This window comes from Hemitrygon akajei, chromosome 3, assembly GCF_048418815.1.
Source record: "Hemitrygon akajei chromosome 3, sHemAka1.3, whole genome shotgun sequence".
Taxonomy (NCBI): Eukaryota; Metazoa; Chordata; class Chondrichthyes; order Myliobatiformes; family Dasyatidae; genus Hemitrygon; species Hemitrygon akajei.
This window is the reverse complement of record NC_133126.1, coordinates 120692267-120716174: the sequence shown is the minus strand read 5'-3', so window position 1 is coordinate 120716174 and position 23908 is coordinate 120692267. Positions and strand designations below refer to the sequence as shown.

Here is a 23908-nt window from a genome sequence, read left to right as displayed (position 1 = left end):
AAAGTGATGGTATGAATGCTCAATTGATTCAGCGACAGGAAGGCAGGTGGTGATGTTCAGTTACTGGTTAATCTACTGGGATGTAGGAGGAAATGGCTGCAAACCCATGTGACTGTGGAGAGAATATCCAAACTCTGCACAGACAGTGCCTGAAGTCACTACCTAGGTCTGCCCATGCCACTGAGCTGTGAGACAGCAGCTCTACGGCACTGTTCCATAAACGTAATACCTTTATTCAAGAAAAAGGGGGAACTAAACCAATCAGTTCTCTTCAGGGCAGCTGTCAGAAAAATGCTGGAGTTCATTATTAGGACCGCTAACAGGACAGTTGGAAAAGCTTAACATGGTTAAGACAAATCATGCTACGAAAGAAATGTTGCCCTGAATGAGCTTCATGTTTTGGAGATGTGACAGGTAGGATAATATTGGAATTAGAATTGGTTTAGTACTGTCATATGTAATAATATACAGTGAAACGCTTGTCCTGCACTCTGTTCATACGTATCAATTCATTACAATAGTGCTTTGAGGTAGTACAAAGTACAAGCAGGGGTCGGTGTTGGGACCACTTATTTTTATACTGTATCTCAATGATTTAGATGATGGAATAGATGGCTTTGTTGCCAAGTTTGCAGATGATACAAAGATTGGTGAAGGGGCTGGTAGTGTTGAGGAAACAGGTAGGATGCAAAAGGACATAGACAGATTAGGAGAATGGGCAAGAAAATGGCAAATGAAATACAATGTTGGAAAATGCATGGTCATGCACTTTGGTAATATAAATAAATGTGTAGACTATTTTCTAAATGGGGAGAAAATCCAAAAATCTGAGATGCAAAGGGACTTGGGAGTCCTTGTGCAGAACACCCTAAAGGTTAACTTGCAGGTTGACTTGGTAGTGAGGAAGGCAAATGCCATGTTAGCATTCATTTCAAGAGGTCTAGAATACAAGAGCATGGAAGTGATGCTGAGGCTTTATAAGGCACTGTTGAGGCCTCAACTTGAGTATTGTGAACAGTTTTGGGCTCCTCATCTTAGAAAAGATATGCTGGCATTGGAGAGGGTCCAGAGGAGGTTCACAATGATGATTCCTGGAATGAGAGAGTTATCATACGAGGAGTGTTTGATGGCTCTGGGTCTGTACTCGCTGGAATTCAGAAGGATGACGGGGGGATCTCATTGAAACCCTTCAAATGTTGAAAGGCTTCAACAGAGTAGATGTGGAAAGGATGTTTCCCATGGTGGGAGAGTCTAGGACAAGAGGGCACAGCCTCAGGATAGAGGGGGCACCTTTTCAAAACAGAGATGCGGAGAAATTTCTTTAGCCAAAGGGTGATGAATTTGTGGAATTTGTTGCTACATGCAGCTGTGGAGGCCTGGTCATTGGTATTTAAGGCAGAGATTGTTAGGTTCTTGATTGGACATGGCATCAAAGGTTACAGGGAGAAGGCTGGGAACTGGGGTTGAGGAGGAGAAAAAAAAGGATCAGCCATGATTGAATGGCCCAGCAGACTCAATGGGCCACATGTCCTAATTCTGCTCCTATGTCCTATGGTCTAAAACAGTAACAGAATGCAGAATAAAAAGTAACAGCTAAGGAGAAAGTGGATGTGTAGGTAGACAATAAGATTATAATGAGTAGATTGTGAGGTAAAGAATCCACTTAGTTCAAGTAGGGAACCATTCACTAGACTTATAACAGCAGGGTTGAAGTGGTCCTTGAGCCTGGTGGTATGTGCTTTCAGGTTTTTGTAACTTCTGCCTGATAGGAGAGGGGAGAAGAGAGAATGTCTGGGATGGTGGGGCCTTTGATTGTGCTGGCTGTTTTACTGAAGCAGCGATAAGATTAGACGGAGTCCATGGGGGGGAGGATGGTGTCTGTGATGTGTTGAGCTGTGTTCATAATGCTCGGCAGTTTCCTTTGTTCGTGGGCAAAGCAGTCGCCATACCAATATTAAAGATTCCAGATAACTGGTACATGTATACATCAAGACAAAGAAGGGTGTGCCGGAGGCAGCCGGTAAGTGTGGCCACACATTCCGGCGCTAACATAGCATGCCCACAATACTCGGCAGAACAACACGGAACACAACAAGCAACAGAAAAACAAGCCCTGTTCCTCCCTCCCACCTACGCACTTACATACACAATCCTTTAACTCCAGGAGAGACCTCCGGATTCTAATGGACATAGAGCTTCAGACTTCAAGCTTCAACCTCTCCAGCGGACTCACGGGGATTCAGACTTAGCTCCGGACAACAAGCCCTGACTCATGGATTTCTGATTTACTCTCGGCCCACAACACTCGGGCATGTCGATCACCAAACGCTAGGCCGCGAACTCCAGACCCGCTAAGTCATGAACCCTGGGGGTGATCGGAACTTGTTCCTCTTGCCTGAACAGAATTCCAGAACTCGCTGACCTGGAAGACCCTCATTCACATCCAACATCTGACCACGAATGTCGCACATCCACATCGCTGGTCTTAGAACGAGGAGCGGCGATTTCGGCTCCACCCTGACCTCTAATAGCCCCACTTCTCAGTTACTAAAACCTAAACTGACCCCTAACTTCCCTCTTCCAAAAGTCCTCCATGCAAACCTGAGAAAATGAAAATTTGAACAAGTAAATAATTAACAAACTACTAAACCTGAGCTGTGACTCAGCAGAGGCTGCAGCTCAGCGGCATCTTGCCTTTTTGCATCCAGATAGGACTCTTTTAATGGTGCATCGATAAACATCTGTAAGTACCATGGGGACATAACAAATTCCTTTAGCCTCCTGGTGAGGCATCAGTGAGCTTTGTTGGCCGTGGCATCTGTGTGGTTGGCCCAGGACAGGCTGTTGGTGATTCTCATCAGCATTGTTAATGTAGACAGGAGCATGTGCACCCACCCACTCACCCCCGCCTTTTCCTGAAGTCAACAAACAGCTCTTTTGGTTTGTTGACATTGAAGCAAAGGTTATTGTCATCACACCATGTCACTAAGCTCTCTATCTCCTTCCTGTACTGTGACTCATCATTATTTGAAATATGGCCCTCTACAGTGATATCATCTACAAACCTGTAGATAGGTTTAAAACAGGATCTGACCACGTGGTCATGGCTGTACAGGGAGTCAAGCAGGGGACTGAGGACACAACCTTGGGAGTACCCGTGTTGAGAATAATCCCGGTGGTAGTGGTGTTGCTGCCTCTTTTGTTACTCTTTGCAGTCTGTTGATTTAATAGATGAAACACTCTAAAGTCACTCCAAAGGACACTATGCAAGAGATCATAATGCTGCATTGTTTCAGGGACAATAAACAAGCACTATTTGAAATTAGAGGCACAAGTGGCTGCAGACGCTGGGATCTGGGGCACTAAGAAATCTGCTGGAGGAACTCAGCAGGTCAGCAGCATCTGAGAATGCAAAAGCACGGCTGGTGTTTTGGGGCAAGACACTGCATTAGGACTGAAAGTGTAGAGCGGAGGACAGCCTGCATGGAGGGTCGAGGCAGGAGCTGGCAGGTGGTACATGGATTTGGATGAGGAGGGGGGTGATGGGCAGGTGGAGGGGAGAGGAGGGGAGGGGTGGTGTTAGGAGACAGCAGCAAGTGGGTGATAGAGAGGAAAATAAAGGGGGCAGGTGAAGGGAGAAGGGTGGAGGTATAGATAAAATCTGCGAGGTGATATGGAGATGGATAAGACTGCAATCTGATAAGTAAGAGAGGAGACATGGAAAGAGCTAAGGAAGGGGTAGGGGGTAGATGGAACTAGCTTGGAGATGGGAAAAGGTGACTTAAGTAGGTGATGAGCAGATTTTAACAAGGTAACAGGGGTGGGATTTGGGGAGGGTGGGTTGGAAAGGGTGTGAGAGAACCCAGGTGTTTCAGAAGGAGAGAGAAAGGAACAAAAGTGTGGGTTACCCAAACTCATATTTCGTATTCACATTATCAGATAATAAGGTGGATCAAGGATCAAAGCTTAGGCCTCAGCTACTTACAATCTGCATGAATGAGTTGGATGAAAGGACTGATTGTAATGTATCACAAGTTTGATGCATAGCTAGAATGAATCAGTGCAAAGAAACTGCTGTTGAACACTGAGGTGTGAGTCTTTAGGCTGCTGTACCTCCTACCTGATAGCATCAACGAGAAAAGAGTGTGGTCAAAATGGTGGGTGTCCTTAATGATGGATATCACCGTCCTGAGACATAACCTCTGATAGATGTTTTCGGCGATGGGGGGAAGATGTCAACGATTGTGTGCATGGTGACTGTGCTTTAAGTAAATGCTATTGATTGATTCAGTGAAAATCTTGCTGGAAAACCAGAGGGTCGATTTTTCTCCCAGGCACTGACAGGCGTGGAAATGGGTGCATTTTCACTCTACAGTAGGTTAAATTGATGCTCAATTGTACAACAATGGTTTGCACAGAATTTAACGGGAGATCACAGGGCCTCGGGTCCTGCTGTTATTTTAATATGTGCACAGAGTAGTGAATGTGACAAAACTGTTGGTTCTCGATCACAGGGTGCACCACAGATATCGTCACCAGCGACCATTCCCCGGTGTTTGCAACCTTTGAGGTGGGCGTGTCAACACAGTTCGTTTCTAAAACTGGTTAGTAGCTGCCAAGGTAACTTATTTCTCCTTTAAGTGCCACCGTGGTATGTTCAGTGCCAAAGTTCAACATGACTGAGGCACCTACCTAACATGTAACAAAATAACTGGCCAGCCAGTTAGCACAGATAGTCAGGATGCACCTCCCTCCTCCCTCCCCATCATGCCCAACATGGTTGCCCACCAAGGGCTGTGTGCTGAGCCCACTGCTGGACACTCTGCTCACACGACTGCTGATGCACCATCAATAACTCACTCTGAGACGTAAAGGCGAGGTATCGGCTTTTATTGACTGGAAGAAGGAACAAGCAGTGAGTGACCAGCATGCTACATCCTGGAGACTGAGAGGCCGGGCTCAGACCTCCATCACCTTTATACCGGGGTCTGTGGGAGGAGCCACAGGAGCAGTCAGCAGGGGGTGTGTCCAGACAGGTATATGTAGTTCACCACAACTGCACAGCCAAACACCTGAGTAATCACATTGTCAAGTTCGCCGATGACACAGTGCTGGGGCTCATCACCAACAACGATGAGGTGGCCTACAGGGAGGAGGTGGAAGAGCTCGAGGTCTGGTGCTGGGCAAATAACCTCTTCCTCAATGTCAACAAGACAAAGGAGATGGTTATCAAATTCTGGAGAACTCGCACCACTAACACCCCTCCTTACATCGGCGACAGAGCAGTGGAAACTGCAAGCGGTTTCAAACTCCCGGGAGTGCACATCACACACAATCTCTCATGGTCCTGAACACATCTTACGCAGTCAGAAAAGCCTACCAGCACCTCTTTCTGAGAAAACTGAAGAGAGCTGTACTGTGCACATCACGTCCTTCCACAGAAACGCAGTACAGAGCATCCTAAAATGGTCATCACTGCATGGTACGGAAATTGCACTGTGGCAGACAGGGAGACACTACAACGGGTTGTTAAAACTGCCCACCCACCATCGAGGAGATAATTACAGAAGATAGATGGCCGATGACAGGGTGTGGGGACAGACAGCAGAGGGTGAACTGATGGAGGGGAGTGTTAAGAGGGAGAGATAAACATTAATGCTCTGCCTCTGTCCATTTAGAAAAGGCCAATCACAGAGCAATGATAGTAGTGTTGGAGTGACTGAGTGATGTTAATAACTGATACCACACTAACTTGTCACGTTACTTCTCAGACCCAAACAATGCTGACTCAGCGGGCACTATCAACTTCCTCCACTGCGAAGCCACTCTGAAAACAAAATCTAAGACCAAGTTCTTCATTGAGTTCCACTCCAGCTGCTTAGAAGGTAAGAGCACTCCCAATGACAGGTTTTTACCCAAACCCCATGTTGTTTTGCTCCAAAATCTCTTCAGTTATCACTTTCAGAACTATGGGGTGTAGTCCATCTGGTCCAAATGACTTATCTACCTTCAGACCTTACAGCTTCCCTGCTCTTTAGTAATAGCAACTGCACTCGCTTCTGCTCTCTGACACTCTCAAATTTCTGGCATACAGCTAGTATCTACCACAGTGAAGACTGACACGTAATACTTTTTAAGTTCATTTGCCATTTCTTTGTCTCCAGTTACTACCTTTACAGTGTTGTTTTCCTGCAGTTTGATATCCAATCTCACCTTTCTTTTCCTCTTTATATATCTAAAACAACTTTATGTATCTCTTTTATATCATAGGCTCTAACTATTATATTTTAAATTTGCACTAATTTTTGCAATATTATGTTTCCTTTATGTTGTTTTTTGATTTCCCTTGTCAGCCACGGTTGCATCACCCTCTCTTTAGGATACTTCTTTGGGATGTGTCTATCTTGCGCTTTCTGATTTGCTTCCAGAAATCCAACCATTTTTGTCCTGCCATCATCCCTGTCAGTGTCCCCTTCCAATCAACTTTGGCCAGCTCCTCTCTCATGCCTCTGTAATTTCCTTTCCTCCACTGAGATACTGATACATAGGACTTCATCTTCTCCCTCTCAAACTGCCTGACGAATTCTGTCTTAATATGATCACTGCTTTCTAAGGGTTCCTTACCTTAAGCTCCCTAATCAAGTCTGGTTCATTACACAACACCCAATGCAGAATTGCGTTTTCCCTAGTGGGCTCAACTACAAGCTGCTCTAAAAAGGCATTCCACAAATTATTCTCTGTTGGGATCCAGCACCAACCTGATTTTCCCAAACTACCTGTATATTGAAATTTCCCATGACTATCATAACATTGTCCTTTTTACATGCCTTTTCTATCTCCTGTTGTAATTTATATCCCACATCTTGGCTATCGTTCAGAGACCTGTATATAACTCCCATCAGGGTCTTTTTACCCTGGTAGTTCCTTTACTCTACCCACAAGGATTCATCATCTTCGGATCCTATGTCACCTCTTTCTAAGGATTTGATTTCATTTTTTTTTACCAACAGAGTCACCCCCCACTCCCCGCCTACCTGCCTGTCCTTTTGATACAAAATACATCCTTGGATGTTAAATTCCCAATCATGACTTTCTTTCAGCCATGGCTCAGTGATGCCCGCAAATTCATACCTGTGAAACTCTAACTGCTAACTTATTCCATATACTGCATGCATTCAGATAAGATACCTTCAGTCCTGTATTCATCATCCTTTTCGATTTTACCCTCACGTTACACTTTAGCTCATAGATTCATAGAAAAGTACAGCACAGCAATAGGCCCTTTGGCCCATCTAGTCTGTGTCGAACCATTTAAACAATGTACTCCCATCGACCTGTCCCTCTGACTATAATTTTGCCCTGTCATCTGCCTTTCTCACAGTCTCACTACACACTGCATCTACTTGTAATACAACTGCCCCATCCTCAGTCCTATCACTTCAGTTCCCATCCCCCTGCCAAATTAGTTTAAACCCACCCCAACTGCTCTTGCAAACCTGCCCTCAAGGGTATTAGTGCCCCTTGAGTTCAGGTGAAATGGGTCCTTTTTGTACAGGCCAAACCTTCCCCAGAAGAGGTCCCAGTGATCCAGTGATCCAGTGACCCCCACTGCACCAATTCCTCAGCCACTCATTCATCTACCAGATCATCCTATTCTTATCCTCACTGGCACGTGGCACAGGCAGCAATCCAGAGATTACTACCCTTGAGGCCCTGCTTTTCAACTTTCTACCTAACTCCCCATATTCTCTCTTCAGGACCTCATCCCTTTTCCTTCCTATGTGGTTCCGATATATACTGTGATTTCTGGGGAACTCTCCCCCCTTTAGAAAGCCGTTGACTTGATCTAAGAAGTCCCTGCCCTTGGTACTTGACAGGCAACCTACCATCCAGTTGTCCCTTTCACGTCCACAGAATCTGCTGTCTGCTCCTCTAACTGGGCAATCCTCTATTACTACTGCAGTCCTCTTCCCCCTCCCCCTTCCTTTCAGAGCCTCAGGTAAGATTCAGTTCCAGGACTCTGGTTGATGAACCTCCCCCCTGGTAGATCACCCCACCCCCCATCCACCCAGAAGTATCCAAAGCAGTGTATTTAGTTGTGAGGGGAACAAAAGAGAGAGAGTGGATGAAGATGGATGGACACACAAATGCCGTGCTTTGTACCGGTTGAGTGATGGCTGGGTAATGCACCATCAATAACTCTCTGAGACGTGAGGCGAGATATCGGCTTTTATTGACTGGAAGAAAGAACAAGCAGCAATTGACCACCATGCTACATCCTGGAGACTGAGGGCAGGGCTCAGGCCTCAATCACCTTTATACCGGGGTCAGTGGGAGGAGCCACAGGAGCAGACAACAGGGGGGGGGGGGGGGGTGTCCAGACAGGTATATATGTGCATCCAAAGATCCAATATTTAAATGAAAAGAGAAGGGAAACCTCCTCCTCACAACAACTTGGAACAAAGAGTGGAGCAGGGAGATGGAAAAGGAGGTTTCAGAGAGGAATTGGGTAAATGCATCTTAGAAGTGCAGGGGGAGGAGCAAGGGAGTGAAATGAATATTAGATCATTTGCAAGGTGGACTGGGTGGCCTCCTTGTTGATTATCAATACAAATAGCAATCATTGATATGATTTGTGCAAATTGCTCAGGTCTTGTATAACTGTACAGCATAGAACGAGGCCATTTGATCTATCACATATTCTTGCTCCTTTGAAAGAGCCACTCCCTTGCAATCTCCCCAAAGTGAATCTTCCATCCCACTCTGCTGCATTTAACCCTGGGGATTTACCCTGTGTTTTTTTACCCAGGTGAGGGATGCATTGCTCTGCAAGCCGGCTCCAATGAGATAACGTTCAAGGTCCCGTTGGAACACTGTGGAGAGGAGACAGGGAAGTTCAGCGGCTCCTATAAACTGATCATGTCAGAGGGGAAACAGCGAGAGAAGACTTACGGTAATTTTCAGTGGTTGATATATTGGGACAGGGAGGGTGGTCTAACTCCAAGTGGAGAGCTGGGTCTGCCCAAGGGACCATCGATGGACAGGGTTTGGAACTCCTTACCAACACACCCAAAGTGCTGAGGGGACTCAGTATGTCAGGCAGCGCCTGTAGAGGGGAATAAAATGTCAATCTTTTGGGCTGAGATCTTTTAGCCAGTCTTGGGCTCCTCCCCCTTATCTCTTTTTCCATTCCCCATTCTGGCTTCCCTCTTACCCTTCTCTTCTCCTCACCTGCCCATCACTTGCCTCTGATACCCCTCCTCCTTCCTTTTCTCCTGGTCCACTTTCCTCTCTTTTCAGATTCCTCCTTCAGCCTTTACTTTTTCTGGTTATCACTCCTAGCTTCTCACTTTGTTCCCCCGTCTCCAATCACCTGATTTCACATCAGCTTGTACTCCTTTCCCCTCCCCTACTTTTTCATTCTAGCTTCCTCTCCCTTCCTTCCCAGTCCTGATGCAGGATCCTGGACCAAAACGTCGTCGGTTTATTTCCCTCCACAGATGCTGCCTGATTTTGTTGAGTTCCTCAAGCATTTTGTGTGTATTGCTCAAGATTTCCAGCATCTGCAGAACCTCCTGAGTTTATTACGAGGGGCGATAAAGGCACTGGAGAAGGTGTAAATGATATTTACCAGAACTTCAAGAGTATAATAATTACAGCCTTTTTCTGTAAATCTAAAGAGGAATGATGTTACCCAATACAGCCTGTTAAAAGTAGAAAAAGATAGAGGTAACAAAATTACTGCATGTGGGAGAGTTTAAAACTCGAGACCATTAAGCTGATAGCTCTAAGTAAATGGTAATAATCTAGTAAATAATTCAGGAGAAACAACCCGGAGGCTGGTGGAGTAGAGTTTGCTATCAAAAGGAGCCACAGTGCTGAGTGGTATGGATTATGGACGTGGAAATAATATCAACTCAGAGAAGAATAGAGGTGAAGTTAAACAAAATTCAACACAATCTGTAGTGTGGACTCCTTGTACTGATTGTCTTATTTCTCAATTATAGACATAAAATATTCTGTTATATCATGTAACATTACAACCACCGATCTTCAAACACAAGCAGGTACTTTGTATGGTAGGAAGGCATTCTTTCTTTATCGCTGTGCTCCATGCATATAATAGAAGGTGCTGGGCTGGGATTGGCACAGGCCTGGAGTACTGATGCTGATTCTAAAGGAGGAGTTGAGGCCTGCTTTGATGCTGAGGTACATCCGAGGGTGTATGCTGGGACACAAGAGGGATGTGACCCGGGGTCATCAGGTGTTTCGGATGCTTCGATGTCAGACACTCTCACCCAGGCCACCCAGCCAGGGTTGATCAGGCTCTGGCTTGTGTCCCAGCTGCGTTGGTCCACGGGTCACACCTCTTGATCGTTAGTCATCTGGAGGCTCGCTCAGCAGCCCCTGTGATGGTCCTAATGGCTGCCCCCATAATGCTAAGGAGAGAGTAGGTTATTCAATAATCAGGTTAGGCCCAACTGCTGGGTTTGATCCTCTTTCGGACAATATCCAGACTACATTATTTATTAGGACAATGATTAGGAGCAGAGGTCCTCTCTGAATCCAAGGGCTGCAGATATGTTGTGGACGTAAAGTATGATAATGGCAACGTAACGTGAAAAATCCCTATTTTTTGAATAAGAAAATGGTGGTAAATCCAATGTAATGTAGGAAAATTTGAGATCAGCAATTTTGGACCTAAAGGGGATAGAATTGAGAACTGTTTGTATGATGATAAAATAGAAAGAGTGAAGACTTCTGGTAAGATGGCGATTGTTTACTCGCTTCAAACTTTTGCTCCGTTATATTTCCTATCTTTGCACTATGTGTCTCCCTTTTTAAACCTTAGTTTGTTATTTTATTAGTTTTCTTTTATCTGCCTGCGAATACACCTATCTCATAATGGCTACAAAAGGTACTAAAATCGAGAAAAAAGAAACTTCCACGGCTCTGTCGGCTGAGATTCTCGCTATTTTGGAACAACATCGACAAGATACTTTAACGGATATCAAGACTGAATTGAGAACTTCTATCAATCAGCTGGAATCAAAATTGGATCAGATTAATGCCAGAGTGGATGACCATGCTGAACATTTATCTCGCATATTCCTAACCTCTGAAGATTTAGAACACCGTGTTCAACATCTCGAAACTTTCTGCTCCAACCTAGCGGAGGAGAACAGTAAACTTACTTCCAAAATGGTGGATCTCGAAAATCGGAGCAGACGCTGCAATCTGTGAATTCTCGGTTTGCCGGAGGCCACCGAAAAGGGCTCTTCCGTTGAATTTTTCTCTTCTTTTCTCTGTGAGATTTTCGGGAAAGAATTTCTTCCGACTCCACCTGAGCTAGAAAGGGCTCACAGGATTTATGTTCCTCGTGCAATTTTGGGTTCCCATCCACAGCCAATTATTTTATGCTTTTACGGCTGATAAGTACTCTCTTTAAATTTATAATTTCCCCCTTCCCCCCCTTTTTATTTTTTTTTTCTTTCAATTTTTCATAGTTTCTCGCGGGTAGGTTAGTTTTTTTTCTGATTTTTTTAATATAAGTTTTATACCTTTTCTGATGAAGTTGTTCCTATTTGTAATTTTGCTCTCTAGTGCATAAATTAGCTATTATTTGCTATATTGTGTATACGGAACCTTTGTCAACGATACGGAACTGGAAGTCATTTTTGGGTTAATATTTTTCGTAGAGCTAGCTGCTTTTTTGGGTAGCCATCTAGTTTTGGGTTGCGAGGGTGGGGTGGGTTCTCCAGTTCCAACACTACTCACTGTTTTTTTTGTTTTCCCTTGTTATTCAGGTCATGTCTGTGTCCTGATTCTACTGATTTATGTTTACATTTTTGCTCCCAGACTGTTATTGTACTGTTTGATTTTTTATATGCCTACTACCTTCTATGCACTAGCTATTGATAATGGTTAATACACTTAAATTTGTGAGCTGGAATGTGAAGGGATTGAATCATCCTGTTAAAAGAAGGAAGGTCTTCTCTCATATTAAACAACTCAAAGCTGACATTGCTTTCCTTCAGGAAACTCATATTCGTAGTTTTGATAATTCTCGGCTTTTGTCAAAGTGGGTGGGTCAACATTTTCATTCATCCTTTGCCGCCAAAGCTAGGGGGGAGGGGTTCTATCCTTATTAATTCAAATATTCCTTTTGAACTCCATAATAAGATATCTGATACAAATGGCCATTTTATTATTGTTTCTGGTAAATTATATAATACTGAAGTTGTACTAGCAAACCTGTATGCTCCCAATTTTGATGATATTAATTTTTTTGAATGTTTTTTCTCCTCACTACCAGATTTAAATTCATATTCTCTTATACTGGTTGACGATTTTAATTATTGGTTAGATCCTAATTTGGATCGATCGTCCTCTGTTACTAGATCACCGACTAAGTCTGCTTTAGCCATTCACTCTTTTCTTTCTAATTATGGTATCTCAGATATATGGCATTTTCTTCATCCTACTGAGAGAGCTTATTCTTTTTTTTCACATGTTCACCATACCTTTACTAGAATTGACTATTTTTTACTTGATAATCAACTTATTTCATTTGTCTATTCTTGTGATTATCAGAGTATACTGATTTCTGACCATGCCCCAATTACTTTGTCTTTAAACTTTCCTGGTCTCCCTCAGAGGAATAAACACTGGCGTTTTAATTCGACTTTATTATCGGATGATAACTTTCTAAAATTTATTAAGGATCGGATAACTTTTAATTTTAACACTAATACATCATCTGAAATGTCATCCCAGAATGTCTGGGATGCCATGAAAGCATATTTGAGGGGTCAAATAATCTCTTATACAGCAAATCTTAATAGAAAGTCCCGTATAGATCGATTAGACCTAATTAATCAGATTAAAGAATTAGATCAATTGTATGCTCAAACTAATAATCCTGAATTATACAAGAAGCGTGTAGAACTTCAAACTAAATTTGATCTTCTGTCTACTCAACCTGTTGAACACCAACTTCTTGAAAGTAAGAGTCGCTTTTATATTCATGGTGACAAATCTGGTAAATTTCTGGTTAATCAGCTGAGGCGTTCTAAAGCTAAACAACATATTACAAAGATCCAGAAGGAGAATGGGGATTTTACATCGGATCACTTAGAAATCAATGACGTATTTAAAAATTTTTACTCTTGGCTTTATTCCTCTGAATCTCTGAATGAGAATATTTCTGTTGATCTTTTCTTAAATAATCTGAATATTCCTTCACTTTCATCTGATTTTAAAGAAAAACTGAATGAGCCTATATCATCAGAAGAAATATCTTTTGCAATTTCTGCATTGTCTTCAGGAAAATCTCCTGGACCTGATGGGTTCCCCGTAGAGTTTTATAAATCGTTCTCTTCACTCCTTTCTCCTCAGTTACTCTCAGTACTATCTGACTCGTTTAATTATGGTAAATTGCCACCCTCTTTTAATGAGGCATCTGTTATTCTTTTATTAAAAAAGGGTAAAGACCCAACAGAGTGCTTCTCGTAAAGGCCGATTTCTTTGCTTAATGTTGATGTTAAAATCTTGGCCAAAGTTTTGGCTCATAGATTAGAAACTGTTATTCCCTCTATTATTTCTGATGATCAAACTGGTTTTTTTAAAAACCGTCTTCCTTTTTTTAACATTCGGCGTTTATTTAATATTTTATATTCACCTTCAACTGGGATTCCTGAATGCGTTATTTCTCTTGATGCGGAGAAAGCATTTGATCGTATAGAGTGGAACTACCTCTTTGCAGTTTTAGAAAAATTTGACTTTGGTCAAAGTTTTATCTCTTGGATCAAATTGCTGTATCTGTGTCCTACCGCCTCTGTTTTGACTAATTTTCAGCTATTTAACCTCAAACGTGGCACCCGTCAAGGATGCCCTTTAAGTCCCTTTCTCTTTGATTTGGCTATAGAACCTCTGGCGATAACATTCTGAAGCTGTCCTGAACTGACCGGGATCTGGAGGGGGGTTTTGAGCATAATGGTTCTCTTTATGCTGATGATCTATTACTTTTTCTTTCAAATCTGTCCACGTCCTTACCTCCAATGTTTTCACTTCTTGATCAATTTAGCCAGTTTTCTGGCTATAAACTTAATTTACATAAGAGTGAACTTTTCTCGATTAATAAAGAAGCACAAGTATTAGCATTTCGTGACCTCCCCTTTAAAGTAGTTCATAATCAATTTACTTACCTTGGGATTACAGTTACAAGGAAGTTTAAAGATCTTTTTTGTGAAAATTTTGCTAATCTTTTATATACTACAAAACAGAGTCTGTCACAGTGGTCACCTCTATCTATGTCCTTGGTAGGTCGTATTCATGTTGTTAAAATGTATGTTCTCCCTAAATTTTTATATTTATTTCAATCTATCCCAATTTTTATTCCTAAAACTTTTTTGATTCCTTAGACTATTGTTTTGTCATATCTGTGGAAGAATAAGCATTCTAGAATTAATAAAGTTTATCTTCAAAAATCTAAAAAAGAGGGTGGCATGGCCTTATCTAACTTTCATTTATATTACTGGGCAGCTAACATACGTTGCACTGCCTTTTGGTCTTTTTTTCATAGCCAACCCGAGAGCCCTAATTGGGTGGCAATGGAGTTGAATTCCACTAAAGATTTATCTATTTCTGCACTTCTTAGCTCTGCACTCCCTAGTAGTTTGTCTAGACTAATTGTTAATCCTCTTGTCAGACACACTTTGCGAATATGGGCCCAGTTTAGGAAATTTTATGGTTTTTATGGTTTTTCCCTTTCTAGTCCTATCTTACATAATCATCTTTTTTTACCTACTATGTATGACTCAACATTCTATGATTGGTATAGGAAGGGCAGTAGACATTTTGAAGATCTTTTTATCGATAATCGCTTCGCATCCTTTCAACAGCTCTCTGCTAAGTTCAATCTGCCTAATGCCCATTTTTTTAGATATCTCCAAATTAGACACTTTATCAATCCTTTAATTCCTAACTTCCCTGGAATGCCCGAGAAAAATGTTATGGATTTCTTTCTTTCTATTAATCCACTGGGTAAAGGTTTAATATCATTTATTTGTGATAAATCAGCATTCTTACGGCGTGCCCCTGTGGATAAAATTAGAATGGCTTGGGAGCATGATTTAAATATCTCTTTATCTGATGAGATTTGGGACTTGATTCTCAAATCGGTTAATTCAACCTCTCTTTGTGCTCGCCATTTCCTTTTACAGTTTAAGATTGTTCATAGAGCCCGTATGTCCAAATCTAAATTATCTCGATTTTACCCTAATATTAGTCCTCTTTGTGATAAATGCAAAAGGGGCGAGGCTTCTCTTATTCATATGTACTGGTCCTGTCCTAGTTTAGAGAAATTTTGGAAAGATGTTTTTATAACTTTATCCTGTATTCTGAATCACCACTTAGAACCTAACCCTTTAATTGCTCTGTTTGGTTTTTTGGGTGAGACAGATATACGGTTGAGTTCGACTAAGTGTCGAATATTATCTTTTGCTTCTCTCCTGGCTAGACATCTAATCCTCCTTAGATGGAGAGATGTTGTCCCGCCCACGCATGCTCAATGGCTTAATGATATTATGTCCTGTTTAGACCTTGAAAAAATTCATTATTCAATTCTTAATTCGGATATAAAGTTTCATAAGGTCTGGGGACCTTTTATTGAGTACTTTCATAACTTTCCTCTTAATTAAGGTTTTTTTTTCAATCCCTTACTTTCAGCTCTTTTTTTTTGGTAGTAGGCATTATTATCTTCTGTTTTCAAGTGTATTTACAGTTTTGGGGGTTTGAATGTCCTGATTTATATCCGCTATATTTTGTTGTGGTTGGTTTGGAGTTTTTTTTTGTTGTGGGACTTGGGGAGGATACTAACTTTACATGACTTCAATTTGGGTGCTTTCTCAATTATCTTTTTTGTATTATATTATTATTGTATGTTTATTTTGCACTGTATTAATTTTTTATTTTGGTTTGGGTTTTTTTTATTTGTAGTGTTGGAGAAAATGCATTAAAAATCAATTAAAAAAATAGAAAGAGTGGTAACATAAAGAGACGGTCCTGTAAAATGTCATGGATATACATGTTAAAACATATTACATACTCCAGGACTTTTACAAAGGGGGCCATCATTAATTTAAATCTACACAAACTCCTAATTAGTCTTGGGGTTCGGTGAGAATTTCTGGGCTTTGGAAGGAGTGCAGCGTGAACGTTGCAGAATGATACATGGATTCCACTTGCAGGGTGAGATTACTGTCACTTTTGAGGATGACAGTAAAAGTTTTCAAAGTATTGGGCTAAATCAAGCAGGCCTTCTCCCTGGACTCACTGCCATGGTCTCTACCAGGGCAGCCATCTTCTAGAAATGGTGGCCACTTCAAGCTGATCCTCTACAACAGGGGTCCATGAAATGGATGGGGTCTGAGCAGCAAGCCAGGCTCAATCATTGGATCCTAGATCTTTACCTCTTCATCCACACTACTAATTGCCATTGTCAAAGGATTTTTAACTCTGTATAATGGTTAAACATTTAAAAGCTATTCAGGTGGATTTCAATAATTACAAAATAAATATTTAAAATGTAGAAGTAAATCAAGAAACGCATCAAAATATGACATCGTAAATGTAAAGTGAGTTTTTAAGCGTCATGTGCACTGACCTTTTGAACCAACAGTGATCTCATGCAGGTGATCACCATCCACACACCAGTCCTCCAGGGTATAAGGCTGAAGGACCAAATGGAAATTGTTCCCTCACCCTGGCTGTAGTAAGCCAGTGTTGTGTCACTGTGCTCGATGGTAATCAGTGAACATTCAGGTGCACCAGTGTCTGACCTCAAGCATGCCTTTTAACTGTGCATGTTTCAAGGTGTGCTAACCTACAGAGGACAAAACCAGTGACTCCTTTGGTGCTGCTGGCAATATGAGTGGAGTTGATGGGATAAATGGAAACAATAAACTTCCATTGGTTGGAGAGTTTAGGTCCAGGTGATATTAGCTGAAAGAGAGAGCTAATTCTTTCAGAAGTGGTCTACACTTCAACATTAACTAGCTGGTTTAACACAATCATTCCACAGATCTAGTCAAAAACCTGGGCCTGACTGGAAGACCCCAGTCTATGCAGATTGGTAATAATATCTCTACCTTGCTGATAATCAACACAGATGACCCGTCAAGGAAGAGTGCTTAGCCCACTGCTCTGCTGTCTTTACACTTGTAACTGTGTGGCTAGGCACAGCTCAAGTGCCATTTTCTGATGACACTGCTATTGCTGACGGCATCTCAAATGATGAGAAGGTGTACAGGAGTGAGGTAGATCAGCTGGTTGAGTGGTGTCGCAGCAACGACCTTTCACTCAGCATCAGTCCCACCAAAGAATTGATTGTGGACTCAGGAAAGGGTAAGCCGAGGGAACACATGGTCTTCATCAAGACATTAGAGGTGGAAAGAGTGAGCACTTTCAAGTTCCTGGGTGACAACATCTCTGAGGATCTATCCTGGGCCCAACGTATAGATGCAGTTACAAAGAAGGCACAACAGTGACTATATTTCATTAGGAGCTTGAGGAGATTTGGTATGTCACCAAAGATATTCACAAATATCTCATTGCTACCTTCAGGGAGGAGGTACAGGAGCCTGAAGAGGCACACTCAATGATTCAGGAACAGCTTCTTCCCCTCTGCCATTAGGTTTTTGAATGGATATTGAACCCAAGAACACTACCTCACTATATATATCTTTTTTCTCTTTTATTTGTATGTATATACATTTGTATGTTGGCCAGTTGATCTGAGCACCCCGAGGCTGCATTTGGTTGCTCATGTTACATTGTTATTGTACTTGAGATCCACAACAAAAGGTGCAGGTTCCAGCATTAGTCCCATCGAAATGTTGTGAGAGCACAGGGATTCCAGGAAACTCCCCTACACCAACCTGTGTGGTACAGATATTCAAAGTATAGGGTTTAAGAGGACAAAGGAGCTGGTGCACAGAGCTTTATGATCCATAGCGAGAACTCAATATTTTCAGAGCAATATATAGATTGTATTACATCCTGACTGAATAGGTGCCCCACATTGAATGTGTTCCATGGCTCATTACTACATAGGCAATCCCTTTATATGCCAAGTCATCAGTATGCATGATAGGTGTGATTGTAATGGATAATATTACATTGAGAATATCATGTTCTAAATTGTGCATGGGATTTTCTAAACAGTTGTAACGTTAACCTTGTTTTTATATTTCTTTCACTCAGTTGGCATTTCATTTAATTTGCTTCTTAATTGCAGATTTTATACAGTTGGAAAAAGATGATATGATTTCAGTTAAACAAAACAAAACAAATACTTATGCAGAACCTCAAAAAACCGGAGACAGGTTCGCAAGGTAAGTTCCGTTTAGTTAATATAAGATTACATTTGTTTTAGATTTGAGTCGACGCTGGGATGGCTACATGGTGGATTTGAGATATAAGATGGATTTTAGGAGACTTGAGGGGTCGAATGGCCTAATTCTGCTCCTATATTTTATGGGAACCCTAAGATTCAAGCAATGGCTGCTATGGCATTTGGAGTTAGCTGGTCCTCTTTGTGCCTTGTGGCACATCAGGTGGCAACCATTGCCGCTACCTTAGCATTTTGTGTGTTTTCCACAAAGCCGAGTTGCAAGCTCGACACTCAACCCAGTACAGATGGAAAGTGTGCAGGAGCCGGCGAGATTCAAACCCAGGACCACTCACCTCGAAGTTCGGTGCTGATGCCACTACACCACCAGGCCAACCATTTGGAGTTTGGACACATAGAAATACATTTGGGACTGGAATTCGGGTGTTAGGGTGGATTTAAGGTTTAGGCTGCGATAGTGATTGAAGTAAACTTGGCATTAAGGTTGGGATAGCAATCAAATTGTTTCGATGGATTTGTTTCGAATTGGCATTGAGGCTAAAGATGTGTTTGGTAATGAAATTTGCACTTGGGAATAGAAGTGTGAATGGAATTTGTATCTTTGTTTCAATGGTACATCACAGTATTCCACTAGCTGTTATAACAGATCAGGCCACTGCCCACATCAGCAGTTTTTACAACTTCTCTTGTTCAGTAGCTCAGGAAGGCAGAGCAAAAATAACAAGATGGCTGGTGCATTATCCTACGGTTAGCTAGTTGTACTGAATTTTCCCCACTTTAAACTGGGCGATTGATTTATAAGGGGTCTGCATGGAGGGAGCACACTGATAAATTCATGCCAGCTCTTTAAGGTCAACCCAGTATGTCCCAGCGTTCAGTGTTGAAACGTAAGATCTTGTTAAATCATTGTGTTGCAGTTGACCTATTGGTGAGATTTCTAGGATTCCATTTGAGAAAACCATAAAAGACACTTTCAGTTTCTGGGTGAGAACTGATCTGCCCACAACACTTGCTTCATTCAATGCCCAGATTATTGTAGTAACACCTAGCACCTTGAAGAGTTGATCTTTTCAACGATAAATATGGGATGCCTGACGTTTCACCTTGTATGATCATTATCTCTGAGAAATACCCACCACAGGATGTCATGATGGTAAAAGAAAAATAGAAAATAACAGCAGAGAAGGGTCAACAATAACGATTCCCGCTGTTGCCTGTAAGCCGTTTGTACATTCTCACTGTGACCGTATGGGTTTCCTTCGATGGTACGAAGACATACTCGTCAATTGGTGAAATTGGTCACATGGGTGTAGTTAGGCCGGAAGACCCTGTTACTATGCTGTATGTCTAAATAATAAAAGCTAAATAATAAAAAAAATTCTGTCAAATCCAAAACTCCCTCTCCACCTCCCACTCAGGTACTTCAGTGATTTTGAACCTCATTCTGATTAATCCCCCTGTCCTCTCTGTCCCCCGTCCCTATAGCCCTTCCCCCCTGGACCCTCGGACCTCCACTGTCCCCCTCTCCAACCCCCCCCCCCAACCTCCTCATCCAAACCTCCCTCCACCTCCCCTCTCTCCACCCCTCTCTACCTCTCTACCTCCCTCCACTCCCCCCACCGCTGGTCCATAGACTGCCTTGCCTTGGCAGCACCATGAAAGCCTCTTGTGTCACCAGAATCTGCCATTTTCTACATTTCCAGGGCTTGCTTACTCCGCCAAGAAGTTTTTAGCTCCTTCGCCCGGTGCTGGACATTTGGCTTGGCCCTGGAGTAAAGTCTTCTTTTGGCTCTGCTGCCAATGTCATTCTGCCAAGGCAGAAAAGGCTTTCTGTTTCTTGGAGATAAATTGTTCTATCTCCCTGTCATTATTATCAAACCATTCCTGATGTTTCCTGGACTTGTACCATAAGGATGTTTTTGCAGGTATGAAAGGTGGTGGACTTAAGCAGACCCCAATGCTCTTCGATATCTTCCAGATAATCCGGTTGGAGGTTTTCCCCAAATGAGGCCTGAAGGTGCTTTTGGGTGGCAGTGTCAACCAGGCTCTTGAGTTTTAGTCTTGGCCTGGTCTCTTCTTATGAACATTTCTCTTTTTCATGAGTCTGATGGACACGATTCAAAGTTCAAAAAGTTCAAAGTAGATTTGTCATCAAAGCACGTGTGGGCAGAGACGTGGCAGATGGAGTTTAACACAGAGAAATGTGATGTGTTGCACTTTGGGAGGTCAAATATAAAAGGACAGTACAAAGTTCAAAGTACATATATTATCGAAGTATATAAACATTATACAACCTTCAGATTCACCGCTTTACAGGCAGCCACAGAACAAAGAAACACAAAAAAACCAATTTTTGGAAAAAAGATTATTAAGCACCCAATGCACAGGGGGAAAAAATAAATCTTGTAAACAATAAAAGCAAGCAAATAGCATTCAGAACTGAAGTCCACAAATAGAGTCCGTGCACAGACCCTTAGTTCAGTGCAGAGCCGAGTAAACATCATGGAGCAGCAAGCTGAACCTCGGCCCCTGACACCCTGACCTTTTCAATCCAGCCCAGTGCCTAAATCATCATCCAAACATAGGGTTCAGTCGCTTTGATACGCAATGGGGCCTGGACCCCGCTGCCTGGATTCAACCTGCACCCAGTCTTCCTGATCCGGCCCGGCGCTTGTTGGAGCGGATCAGTCAATGATCTGTCCAGCTGTCTTCGGGGCCATTCCTGGCCTTTGTGATATTCACATCGTGCCGATCCCTAACTCGGACAATGACACAGTCAATGAGATGCCACTGCCCAGATCGGGGCTGCTGCCACAATGCCTTGAATTTGTTTTTCTGATGCAAAAGAGTTTTGGTGATCAGATCGTGCTCAGCACATGTGGAGAGAAGCAGTACTCCAATTAAGTTGAAGTTACCAATTCCTTCCTTTCCTACGCTACACTTCCAAAGCATGAAGTCCCAACCCCTAAAAGAATTACCTCATCCTTGGGGATGTTTGATACTGTCACATCTAGGCAAGCATAGAAGGCCTCTTTTTCATACTCGTGCAAGTCCAGAGTTGGTGCATAAGCACTGATGATGGTTGCTATCTGGTTGTTGGCAAGTGCCAAATGGATCATCGTGAGACATTCACTGATTCCCCACGAGAAGTTCAGAGAGTTGACTGACGAGCTGGCAAACCCAATGCCATGGATGCTGGGCTTGATAGCTGTCTTCTTTCTTAACCGTAACAACACTGCTGAACCAAAGGTTACTAATCAAGTCCTCCAGAGACCTGTGAGGGGAAAGATGGGGGAAGCTCCTGGTATGAAAGAGGCTTGTGATGTCATCAGGAGTCTGAAGAGCAACAATGCCATTGGACCTGATGGGATCCTTAAGGAAGGTGGGCCAGCTGACCTGCACCACACACATGTCTTTCTCCTGAAGGTCTGGGAAAAGGAACTCAGAGCTCAGAGATTCTCTAATAATGAGCACATTCAAGAATGGAGACAAGGCAGATTGCGACAATTACAGAGGCGTCTCCCTCATATCAGCAACAGACAAAGTGCTTGCACATATGCATGTATCCTTGTTAATTGACTCCATCCGCTATCTGAAGTACTCCCTGAATCACAATGTGGTTTCCACCCACCAAAAGGTAGTAGGTCTCTGTTAGTCTCGATAGACCATGGATTTGCACCTTGGAGAGTTTCCAGGGCGCAGGCCTGGGCGGGCAAAGTTTTTTTTTATGGAAGACCGGCAGTTGCCCAAGCTGCAAGTCTCCCCTCTCCACACCACCGATGTTGTCCAAGGTAAGGGCATTAGGACCCATACAGCTTGGCACCGGTGTCGTCGCAGAGCAATGTGTGGATAAGTGCCTTGCTCAAGGACACACATGCAGCCTCAGCCAAGGCTCGAACTAGCAACCTTCAGATCACTAGATGAATGCCTTAACCACTTGGCCACGTGCAAACCAAAAGGTACAATAGACATGATATTCCCAGCACACCAATTACAGGAAAATTGCCGTGAATAAAGGCAACCTTTGTACTTGGCTTTCATAGATTTGATACAGTAATCTGTCAAGCTCTCTGGCATATACTGTCAAATCTTGGCTATCCTGACAAGTACTTACAAATACTGAGACTGCTGTGTGATGACATGTCAGCCACAGTACTCAGTAATACTGGCGCTGAATTGGAACCATTCACCGGCAACTCAGGAGTCAAATTGGGTGCATCATAGAAAGAAAACCTACAGCACAATACAGGCCCTTCGACCCACAAAGCTGTGCCAAACATGTCCTTACCTTAGAAACTATCTAAGTTTACCCATAGCCCTCTTTTCCTAAGCTCCATGTACCTATCCAGGAGTCTCTTAAAAGACCCTATCGGATCCACCTCCGCCGCCGTTGCCAGCAGCCCATTCCATGCACTCACCACTCTCTGTGTAAATAAAACTTACCCTGACATCTCCTCTGTACCTACTTCCAAGCACCTTAAAACTGTGCCCTCTCGTGCTAGCCATTCCATCCCTGGGAAAAAGCCTCTGACTATCCACATGATCAATGCCTCTCATCATCTTATACACCTCTATCAGGTCACCTCTCATCCTCCGTCGTTTGAAGGAGAAAAGGCTGAGTTCACTCAACCTATTCTCATAAGGCATGTTCTCCAATTCAGGCAACATCCTTGTAAATCTCCTCTGCACCCTTTCTATAGTTTCCACATCCTTCCTGTAGTGAGGAGAACAGAACTGAGCACAGTAATCCAAGTGGGGTCTGACCAGGGTCCAATACAGCTGCAATATTACCTCTCGGCTCCTAAACTCAATCCCACAATTAATGAAGGCCAATGCACCGTATGCCTTCTTAACCACAGAGTCAACCTACATAGCTGCTTTGAGTGTCCTTTGGACTCGGACCCCACGATCCCTCTGATCCTCCACACTGCCAGGAGTCTTACCATTAATACTATATTCTAACATCATATTTGACCTACCAAAATGAACCACCTCACTCTTATCTGGGTTGAACTCCATCTGCCACTTCTCAACCCATTTTTGCATCCTATCAATGTCCCTCTGTAACCCCTGACAGCCCTCCACACTATCCACAACACCCCCAACCTTTGTGTCATCAGCAAATTTACTAACCCATCCCTCCACTTCTTCATCCAGGTCATTTATAAAAATCACGAAGAGTAGGGGTCCCAGAACAGATCCCTGAGGCACACCACTGGTCACTGATCTCCATGCAGAATATGACCCATTTACAACCAATTGTTGCCTTCTGCAGGCAAGCCAGTTCTGGATCTACAATGCAATATCCCCTTGGGTCCCATGCCTCCTTACTTTCTCATTGCACCCACCCTATTTGCCATTTTTATTGCTGTCATCATATCATATTATTACTGAGTTAAGTATTGTATGTAATGAGTTTTTGCTACAACAAGTGTATGGGACATTGGAAAAAAATGTTGAATTTCCCCATGGGGATGAATAAAGTATCTGTCTATC

At 42.8% G+C, this 23908-nt stretch overlaps 1 protein-coding gene across 1 annotated transcript in view; it reads right to left on the bottom strand.

Annotated features, from left to right (window-relative positions):
- The window catches only part of LOC140724569 (uncharacterized), a 30316-nt gene extending 13953 nt beyond the window's left edge, over positions 1 to 16363 (bottom strand). Inside the window, exons 1-2 of the mRNA XM_073039002.1 lie at positions 16337 to 16363; positions 11196 to 11377 (exon numbers count right to left, since the gene is read on the bottom strand). Of these exons, the coding sequence (XP_072895103.1) occupies positions 11196 to 11377; positions 16337 to 16363 (209 nt within the window). The remainder of the gene's footprint in view (positions 1 to 11195; positions 11378 to 16336) is intronic.
- Between the last annotated feature and the right edge of the window lie 7545 nt (positions 16364 to 23908).